This window comes from Protomyctophum parallelum (assembly GCF_964188405.1).
Source record: "Protomyctophum parallelum genome assembly, chromosome: 11".
NCBI lineage: Eukaryota > Metazoa > Chordata > Actinopteri > Myctophiformes > Myctophidae > Protomyctophum > Protomyctophum parallelum.
Window position 1 is genome coordinate 27,211,848 of NC_139707.1, and position 10,543 is coordinate 27,222,390.

The following is a 10,543-nucleotide window of genomic DNA, read 5'->3' on the forward strand; positions in this document are numbered from 1 at the left end:
AGTAATAGTTGTGATGGCCCTAAGCGCCATGTGTCTGCCTTGTTCTGGCTGGTGGTATAGAAGCAATTAGGGGATTGGAGGCAGCTGGCCAGTGTCACCAACTGTATAAAAATATGCCCTACTCAGTTGCTCTTTCTCTTCTCTGATTTTCTCATGTATCTTTGGATTATATAGTTATAATCATTTCTATAAGCCAATTTGTTTTAATTTAGTGTACGTGATTTATTTTTTAAACAATTGCTTTTTGTTTAAAAGTTAAAGTCATATATATTCTGAGAGTAGCCTAATCATTGCTATAGAGTAGAGTTTATTCAATTACAGGTCTCTCCCTGTCTCTCCAGCTCTAAAATAAACAGAACATACATTGTTACTCAGGTGTGATCCCAATTTCATCATATTAAATTTTATAGTGTTCCTGTTCCTGTTTTTTCGTCTCACTTCATTGTGCATTTTTTTTGTTAAGAGTAAATAGAGCCTATACTGTCAGCTGTCCAGCAGTCCAAATATTATTAAAGCGCAAATAACATGCATTTTAAAACTGCTTTTAATATTTAATATCATCAGTCTATGTCCCTCAAAGTTATTTCTAATGGTTTGAGCCTCAATCACCACTCTGATATAACAAGTAAGACGCGCAAACGCGTGAAGCGAACGCAGCTCGTGTGTGTGTGGTTGTGTGTGTGTGTGTGTGTGTGTGTGTGTGTGTGTGTGTGTGTGTGTGTGTGTGTGTGTGTGTGTGTGTGTGTGTGTGCTACAGCTGCGCCCTGTGTGTGTGTGTGTGTGTGTGTGTGCTACAGCTGCGCCCTCTGGTGGCGGGCGGGTGGTGTAACAGCGGGACAGACACACAGACATTCAGCCCTTGCTGTCATAGTAAGTGGCTCACTGCGTTCGCAACCAGTCCTTGTCATTTCTTTCTGGACTTCGAAAGCAGTTTTAGCTGCAGTACCACAATGTCCTGAGGTGGTGGGGGTGCTGATATGCAGATTATTTAATATTTGAGTCATTATAATACTGATGCTAGATAAAACCAGGCTTGTTTCCATTCCATGCCAGCTTGGAAAATCAACAATGGTGGACATTTTAAACGAAGTGGAAATGCAAATTTGGAACTGAAGACTGAAGAAGAGGAGTTATTATACAAAGTGGGGTGACATTGATGACATCACGATGAGACCAAAATCAGTTGAGCTGTTCCTGAGAGCAATTTCCATTAAAGCACCAATATGATATGAAAGCCTGATTGTTCAAAATTGGTTATTTGTGGGGATAGAAAACACATATGGGAGCGCCAAAAACACAAAATAAATTGAAAAAGTTGAATTTTATGTTATAGGTCCTTTAAATTAAATTTCAGAATGGTAGACCATACCAAGCCTCAGGCCTGAGGCCTAACATTGCGTGGCACATCTATGCACGGAATGTCTATGTTCACACTTCACAGGCTTCTGTGTCCCAAGGTGTCCTTTGGGAAACCGGGCCATTGTACTTACTCGATCCCATCGCTCCCAGTGTGTGTGTGTGTGTGTGTGTGTGTGTGTGTTTGTGTGTGTGTGTGTGTGTGTGTGTGTGTGTGTGTGTGTGTGTGTGTGTGTGTGTGTGTGTGTGTGTGTGTGTGTGTGTGTGTGTGTGTGTGTGGTGTACTTTGAATCATATAGCATATATCATAACTACTTGGTTAGTCATAATTGTTAACTTACAAGCCATTTCTCCCTTCATCACCCACCACAGTGTCTTAACTATTTGCATATCAATTGTTTCACAGGCAGGAAGCCTTGTGGGCTTCACTCTTTGACTTCTCAAGATAATTCTTTGGGAGTGATCTTTTGATGATATTATCTTTAGGGTCTCCAAACTAGACCACCTGGGGCTTAGGCCTTCCTGTTTGACTGATAAGTGACAGACGAGCCATTCTTTAGGGTAGGAGGCTACAGTTTGTCTCCATGCACTCCATGTACTACAGGGACTGTCACAGTTGGGGGTCTTTGATTAGCTGTTTCCCTGACACACACACACACACACACACACACACACACACACACACACACACACACACACACACACACACACACACACACACACACACACACACACACAGGGACAAAAGGGGACAACCCACTGCATGCGAGATATGTACTGTATAAACTTTAAAGGGATGGGTTGGAAATTACTTGAGGAGGTTGGTTGGTTGGAAACGGAGGAGGCCATGAAGGACTAGGTCTTGACCTGGTCTGAATGTGCTATATACGATGGAGAGATGACTTTATATGCTTGTAACTTGATGTAACTATGGGAGATGCCTCATTGATTGAATAAAAGAAGGACTTTGCCTGGGGAAACGGAGCTCATTTCTCATTCTTGATAAATTAGGAAAATAAGGTGATAATCTACAAACTCCTGGAAGAAATTACACGACATGTGTGTGAACAATTATAAAGTGTTGAGTCACACATAATTATATTGTGTCTGGGTGTTTATACAATATAATAATGTGAGTATGTATGGTGTTATCCAGCCTTAAGAATAAGTGTTGTTTCCATGCCATGTCAGTTAGGCCCTTTAGACAGTGGTGGAAAAAGTACTCTTATACTCACTTACTCACTCCATATTCTCATATTTTGTACCTACTACACACATGCAGTAAAGTGTAGTTTAGACTAGCTTCCAATTAGGACAAATGTGTGACTTTATTTACTTGTTCTCAAACTGTTTTGTTAACACAGCAGAACAGCGACACCCTGTGGACAAAATGGACAGGCTTGTATATTCTTTTTTTCACCGCAACATTCCCGTATAAAACGGCGTAGTATGTGATTTCTATATCCTACGGTGTGTTGTGAAACAGTTAGTTCTTATCAATGAACTGAACCGGGTGTCCTTTCTGTTTATCTCCTGCAAGCAGATGAAAGCAGTGGGCGTGGTTTTGTTGTACGCTCCTCTCCGTGCCAAAAAGAACAGATCTACATCATCTACATGTTAACAACGCGTCGCCATCGACACGTTGTTAGCTTGTAGATCTGTTCTTTTTGGCACGCAACAGACAGCCTCGCGCAAAGTTTACACAAGCAAGTATAGTTACACAAGATGTACTGTACACAGTGCACACACGTACGCTGTTTAATAACAAAGGGTAAGTGGTGTTGCCAGTGCTTCTGTTTATGTGGAAATCAATGGCTGCAATGTTTTTTTTAAATAGCCTGCATATGTATTGTTTATCATGGTATAACAGGACTATCGATGGTTGAATGTAGGCTATATGTTTGGTGGAGGACTTTTGAATCAAGCTAGGACGATCGAAGTGGAAAGCAAGTGTCATGGTCATGGATGCAGTTCAGTAGAAACGAAACTGACAGTAGACAGAACATACTATAAAATAACTTTGTTGCCCTATTTGCTTAATATTCTCTTATTTGCATCAAGGAGTGAAATGTTGCGTTAATGCGTGAGTGGCTATATGGGCGCCTCTTCTTATCACTTAAATGCAATATAGTTCTACTACTACAGTGTAGGCTCAAGGCTGATGCTTCAGCAACAATGCCAGAATGTGCTGTTATTTTAGTTTAAAAACAACAGGAAACATTTTTATGATCAACAATTACAATGGTCCAGGAGGAAATTAGAGCAATAAGAATAATAACAGAATGCACCTAGCCTAGTACATTGATAGTAGGCTACTAATTCCAGTGAGTCTTATTTGGCAGCCACTAACTATAGTCAGTCTGATTGATTGGTGATTGTATTCACAGCTCATGCAGAATGTGTACATTTCAAACGAAAGTACAAGTCAATACAAAAACTGTTACTGTGGACGATCTACAAAATATACAGTATAATCAATATACTGTACTATATTTTACAGCTGTACATGCAGACATAAGGTACTTTAGTTTAGGTCACCACTCACCAATGAACTGGTTTGTGGTTTCTGCTCTCTGTCACCTTACATGGATATACCAAAAGGAGAAGCTCATATAATGCAAACAAAAAGTGTTAACGCGATGATTCAGAAATCTGAAAAAAGCATTTTGCAATTTGTGATCACATGAGCACTTAAGACTTTATGTGTTATATTAGATTGTTCAGGTTATTTAAAAAAATCTTCTTCTTCAGGCGCAGGTTGAAACTTTCACACTTGTTTCCCAGTCTGCTCCTACTGTAATTGTTAATTGATGCTATTCACTTCACTGGATGGTGCAATACTATATTTCACAGCAGTCCAGTTCAGAGTTTATGTACTGTATGTATCACAGATGTATTATCTCCTCTACCACACACCTATTGCATGATGATGCAAGCCTGTTACAATTATTACATCATTATAATCATTTCCACACCTATGTATAAATAAACATGTTATGTAGTATTATATTATTAAATGCATGGCCTGTTTGAGCCATAGTACATTATTTATTTTGATTATTGGTACTGGTCATTGTCAGTCATTTCTGTGTGTATTGAATATTGATGTTATTCTGCCATGTGATTCTTTTTGTTTACAAAGCCTTGATATATTAATTTTGATGTTCAATGCCCCAAAACACAATTATCGTGACAGTCCTAATGACGACAGTTCTCCACTTATAGCACGGCACCGCAGGAGATGAGCCATGTCTCAGGGTGATATGAACACTCCCCTGCTGGCAGCCTCCGACTCCGACATCTCAGAGCCCCCAGCACTAGGTTGCCCGGGAGACCCTGTGATTGCCATCCTCGGCTCGGGGGACTACTCTCGCTCTTTAGCCATCCGGCTACTGGCCTCCGGTTTCAGGGTGGTGGTGGGGAGCCGCAATCCAAAGCGCATCGCCAAGGGACTGTTTCCTGACGGGGTGGAGTTGTGGTCACAGAGCGAGGCCGTGGCTGCGTCGGACAGGCTGGTGTTCGCCGCCCTCTACCCAGAGCACTACCACAGCCTGGTGGGGTTGAGGGATGTGTTGGCTGGGAAGGTACTGGTGGATGTGAGCAACGCCATCAGCCTGAACAACGCAGGGCCGTCCAATGCGGAGAGGCTGGCCAAGCTGTTCCCTCAGAGCAGAGTGGTGAAGGGCTTCAATGTCATCTCGGCCTGGGCCCTGCAGACCGGCGCCCAAGATGGCAGCAGGCAGGTGAGGAGGTGGATCATGGTTCAAATGTTTCACTTAAAGGAGAATTTCGGACTAGAAGGCTTTCTTACCTTTATTTGTAGTTGTTACGTCCCCACCAAAGAGGTCCAGGTGTTATTTTGTGCAAAAACGCATTATTAGCTATTTCTCCTACCATAAGCCCTCAATGGGGTGTGGGTTTTAGTGCTAATTCGCTTATTTCATCCTTTTTTTTGTATATATATATCTGATCTTCATAATGTAAATAGTATCCCAAGGGACACACTTTACTATACTTATTTCGATGGAAATAAGTGAATCTCCTGTATGGACCTTTAAAGGTAATTGTTTGTCTAACTACTGGAAGGGCAGGTTTGGCATCACAGCAGAGTTGAATTCAGTTTATTTTTGTCATTTTCCTTCTTGTATAATTGAGGAACTGATTAGATGTGTCTGTGCCTCTCCCAGGTTTTGATCTGTGGCGACAGCTCCGACTCCAAAGCCATGGTTCTCCAGCTCGCTCACCGTATGGGCTTCAACCCCATGGACCTGGGTGGTCTGGCCGCATCTAAAGACATCGAGGAAGCTCCCCTTCAGCTCTTCCCCTCCTGGGGAGGGCCCATCCTCGCTACCCTCATGCTCTTTTTCTTCTTTTATGGCTACAACTTCCTGAAGGGCGTGCTGATGCCTTACCTTGCTCATGGCCAGAACAACTTCTACAAGCTTCCACTGGAGACAGTGAATGAGGCATTGCCCTCGGTCGCCCTTGTTACACTGGCACTTGTGTATCTACCGGGTACGGCTCAGGGGTTTAAAGTGTTAATCTTATGTCGGTACTGTACAAATAACACTATGCGCTTCTGGTTCAACCCATTTAGGACTGAGCACTATTCTAAAAACATATTCAAAAAAATATATTAAATAATTACAAAAATGTTATGTTGTTATGTTATGTTGTACTGTACATAGCAACAAGAACCCCAAAAGGGGTCCCGCCCTGAATGGGTTATCCATGCTGGTTTGTTTGGGGGTCTAGCAAACCCTAGTACCTCACCATGACTACATGCTGATGATTACGATAAGACCAGCAGTCACAGCAGGTGTCGCTAAATCCTAAAATTCACTTTTAACACGTTAAGGCCCTCATTTATCAATCGAGTGTAAAATCTGCCCCAAATTCGAGCCTAGGTTTTGGAGTACACTCACGTCAGCACGACATTTATAAAGTAATCCCAAACAGCTGATCCTTCCTTCATTTCATTCCTAGCAGTGATAAATGTGACGGCTGAAATCAATCTGGCACGCCCTATGAAATCAAGCCTCTCCCTCGTTTGTGCGACATAAACAACTGCAATAATTATTTATACATTTTAAGAGTGAAAACATATGTTTAGATGCCTGTGAAATCCTGTCAGCAGATCAGACAATGCTGCTCCGCTTGTGTACGACGGAAGAACCGGTGAGGACAAAGCCTACGACAGCTCCCGACCTGACATGATTTTTGTCCTGGCGTACGTTCAAGTTCAAGGTTTTGCGGAAATGTTAAATGCGGTAATTCCGGGCCGCGTTGATAAATGAGGGCCTATGTACTGCATAATCTGCTCACCCATTGTAAATTATGCTGTACTAAACTTGCATTTATTTTTTTCTATTTCTGTCTAGGTCTATTGGCTGCCATTCTCCAGCTGGGAAGGGGAACCAAGTATAAGCGATTCCCTAACTGGCTAGACCTGTGGCTGTGTGGCCGGAAGCAGCTAGGCTTGCTGAGCTTCCTGTGTGCTGGCCTCCATGCTGTCTACAGTATGTGTCTGACACTACGGAGAGCTGCAGGATACAGAGTGCTCAATGCAGCCTTCCGACAGGTGAGACAGTGTGCATTATAGGATTTAATAATAGTGTGCAGGTGTGTGTGCATGCGAGCATGCACGTGTGTGTGTAGTGTGGTGTGGTTGTTTCTGTTTAACGGATTTGAATGCCATCAATGCATTACATGGAACAAAATCACGTTTAATCAGAGCATCCAATGGTCTACTGACCGTCTCCAGCTCGAAACGTTATATTGTGACGTTTTGGAGACATTCAGTAGGCTGCATTCTGCGTTGATCACGGCTACAGACGGCGGCGACGCGCGTTGTCCGACGACCAACATTTTAAACGCCAACACTAAATCTAACCCTAACCTCAGTTTTAACCGGACATGTAAGTCCCCTAATCTCATATCAGTTTTAAGCAGCCATGGTAGTCGTCGCTCACACATAAAAGACAGGAGCAAGCCACGGAGCAAGCTTGTCTCGTTAAAACCACGTGAAATTAATTGCGATCTGCTCTGCTTCCCCAGCATTATGTGTTTGGGACCTCTATCGCTGGCTTTCACAATTGTATGGCATAGGGCCATGAGTTTGATGCACAAACAAATGCTGCAGAGAGTAAAGTATGACTTTGCTCATTAGATGTTTGTTATGTGTTCTCAGCCCTCTAATATCCTCTGCACCATGCTGGGCGGCTGTTCTTCTGTAACTTCTAGTTCTGGAACTCTTTCTACTTTCTTTCGTTCCCATACTGCATTATTCATGAACCGGAACACAGCAAAGCAAAATGCATACAGATTCATAGTACCCTTTTTTGATTGATGGTGGAATTTATGATGTATATCAGGCATGGATCATTAGTAGGAAAGGTTCATGTATAACTTTTGATGACTTTGGTTTGATGACATTACTATAGACGAATAACAGTTTAAGTCCACAGACTTCACACTAATTATCCATAATGTATAAATGATGGATAATGGGTCAGGACAACAAGGCCTTTTCGTGGAGGGGTCAGAAACAGAATACAATTTGGACTTAAACTGTTATTAGACTATAGTACTAATTTATTATTATTAATCATGATCCAATTTACAATGTTTCTTACAGTGGTAGAAATGACTGTGGCTAGCAACATACTTTGTGAAGATTGAGAACATTTTACAGGACCCATTTAACACTGCATTGTTTCCCTGGATGCCCTTAGAACTTACAATTTAGGCATTTAGCAGACGCTATTAATCCAGAGCGATTTACAGTAAGCAAGAACAAAACATGGTAATACATAAAAAAATCAAGAATCATATGTAAACTAAGAACTTAACAGTGGAATATCTACAGTACATAATGAAGTGCTATGACTACATAAAATGCTATCTAAGTTACATAAGTTACGAGTCTGAAGAGGTGGGGTTTCAGACTACGGCAGAAGATTGGGAGTGAGTCTGCAGTTCTGGGAAGTACATTCCATTCCCATCGCAATGGGAAGTGAGTCTGCAGTTCTGGGAAGTACATTTGGAACGTGTAGAGCGTTGTCCCGGCATTTTTTGTGAATTAAATTCCAGCTTCCGTATCCTAAGGGCATTTTAATTATTCTGCTGTATGTAAAGTTTTGTTATGAATAACAGTATTGTATTATTTAGTTCCTACTTTGAAAATGTACTCTATTATTTTACGTTTCTTTGTTGTTTCGTTTGTCAACTGTGTCCTTTCACTTTTAGGTAAAAGCTGGTGTTGAGAACTCCTGGGAGGAGAAGCAGGTTTTGAGGTCAGACCTCTACCTGTCCAGTGGAATTCTGGGATTTGGAATTCTCACTTTGCTTGCCATCACATCTATACCTTCAGTGGGAAATGCCCTCAATTGGAGGGAGTTTACTTTTGTCCAGGTAAGTAGTCCAGGTATAATGTTAGTTATAAGGGTACGAATTGCCATAACAATTACTGAACCAAAAGCCTTTTAATCAGTATAAATTAAGCAACACAAAACTTTGAAGGCCATTCAGACATTAACAAATATTGTTGTGGGATTAACACATCAAACACAAAAGTATTTTGTGTTTGACATTTATAGCCAAATCCCTTTCACTTAGCTTTATTGCTTTGGTAACGGTCTGTCTGTGAACAGTGAAGTAACTTGAGAACACAAGAGGTGAGAAACTTGGTGGTAAGGATCAGTATGTTACAATGAAAAGATGGTCTTTTGGGTGGAAGGGTCAAAGGTCAAGGTTCAAATTAAGAGTGGATTGATGGAGCGCTTCGGTGGAACTCCTCAGGAACTGTCACTAACCCTAACCTCCTCACTGTCGGGTGCAAAGAAGCAGCCTTTATGTCACGTGTGTCGGTGGAGACACGTGATTGTCTGTGCTCTCCCTATACTAGGACTAACTGTAGGAGTTAGCAGTGACCAGGAACTCAAGAATACACACACAGGGAATGAGGAAATGGCAAAATGAATATATGGACCCTAACAGATCCATTTGGTTAAATCTTTATACTCTCAGATCTCTCAGTTCAATTAGGAATGGAGGATTTTACTGTGTATTATGCCACATGGCAAATTACGTACTAACAAACTTCTTTGAATTATAAACTTTGCCCTTCTTTCCGTCTCACCAGTCAGGCCTAGGATATGGAGCCTTAACATTCTCCATCATGCACACTCTCTTCTTTGGCTGGGACTTTGCATTTTTCTCCTGGTCCTACCCTTACTACTTACCACCAGCCTATCTCCTGGCGCTCATCGTGCCCTGCGTGGTTCTGGTGGTCCGGCTCCTCCTGGTGCTGCCCTGCCTGGTGTTCAGACTAGCAAAGATCCGCAGGGGCTGGGAGAGCTCGCTGCACTGCCCACCAAAGACCTGCCAGACAGAGACAGCCAATAGGCATCCGCCTCAGAACTTCAGTGATGCGTGAGGAGCCAATGAGGATGAAGACTGAAGGTGGTAGATTAGGGCATACGTTTGATGTTACCTGGTATCCTAGTACCTTGACAATACTGTTGACCCGGGTTCCTGCCATTTACTCACACCTTGCTCTGAAGAAGAGGGTCTGCTAAATGCCTTAATTGTCAAGTAGAGGACTGTTATGGAATGTGGGGGGACATGCCACCATGTAGTTGTGTTTATACAATGAATAAGGAAAAGGTGACAACATTCATATTATAACTCCACCATGGCAGGTGTGATTATTATCTCAAAACACCTTTGCAATCATGACAGGCCACTGTACTGTATTGCTCCCATCCTAAGAACGTGGCAGGGATTGTCATATGAATGTCAAATATTTAGTATTTTAAAGTGCCCTTTTAAGGGCTGTGTGGCTTACGAAAACAAATGGATACAGTGTAAACAAAATCTTCAACTATCCCTGGAAGATGTCTGAAAATCAAGTAGATAATGTTTGTGTTAGTTTACACAATAATATTTGAATCATTCTCGTGCAGTAAACACCACCCATCTGGTGCTAAACTAAGAATTATTGTGTAGCCTACTTAGTAAAGAATATGCAGTTGAACAAAGTGTCCTACGCCTTTAAAATGGCTTTAAATGTGTATTAACTTGTGGAAGATTGCAGGTATTGTAAGTACACAAATATACTTGGCCTACTGAACATTTCCTTTATGCATAACATAATGTACTTACAAATGTGTAACAACACACAGTC

General features: G+C 41.8%; 1 protein-coding gene across 1 annotated transcript; it reads left to right on the forward strand.

Moving 5' to 3' along the window:
* The first annotated feature begins 3,069 nt into the window (after nucleotides 1–3,069).
* steap3 (STEAP family member 3, metalloreductase) lies at nucleotides 3,070–10,244 on the forward strand. The gene is made up of 6 exons (XM_083777163.1): nucleotides 3,070–3,127; nucleotides 4,582–5,099; nucleotides 5,544–5,871; nucleotides 6,738–6,937; nucleotides 8,605–8,769; nucleotides 9,500–10,244. Exons 2-6 carry the CDS (start codon nucleotides 4,605–4,607, stop codon nucleotides 9,791–9,793), a joined length of 1,482 nt encoding a protein of 493 aa, XP_083633289.1. The 5' UTR covers nucleotides 3,070–3,127; nucleotides 4,582–4,604; the 3' UTR covers nucleotides 9,794–10,244.
* Nucleotides 10,245–10,543: the final 299 nt, after the last annotated feature.

Excerpts from the sequence above, each read along its gene's own strand:
- steap3 (XM_083777163.1), top strand. The coding sequence starts at position 4,605 with ATGTCTCAGGGTGATATGAACACTCCCCTGCTGGCAGCCTCCGACTCC. Across the intron at positions 5,100-5,543 it reads CCCAAGATGGCAGCAGGCAG|GTTTTGATCTGTGGCGACAG; the intron begins GTGAGGAGGTGG and ends TGCCTCTCCCAG. Across the intron at positions 6,938-8,604 it reads TCAATGCAGCCTTCCGACAG|GTAAAAGCTGGTGTTGAGAA; the intron begins GTGAGACAGTGT and ends TTTCACTTTTAG.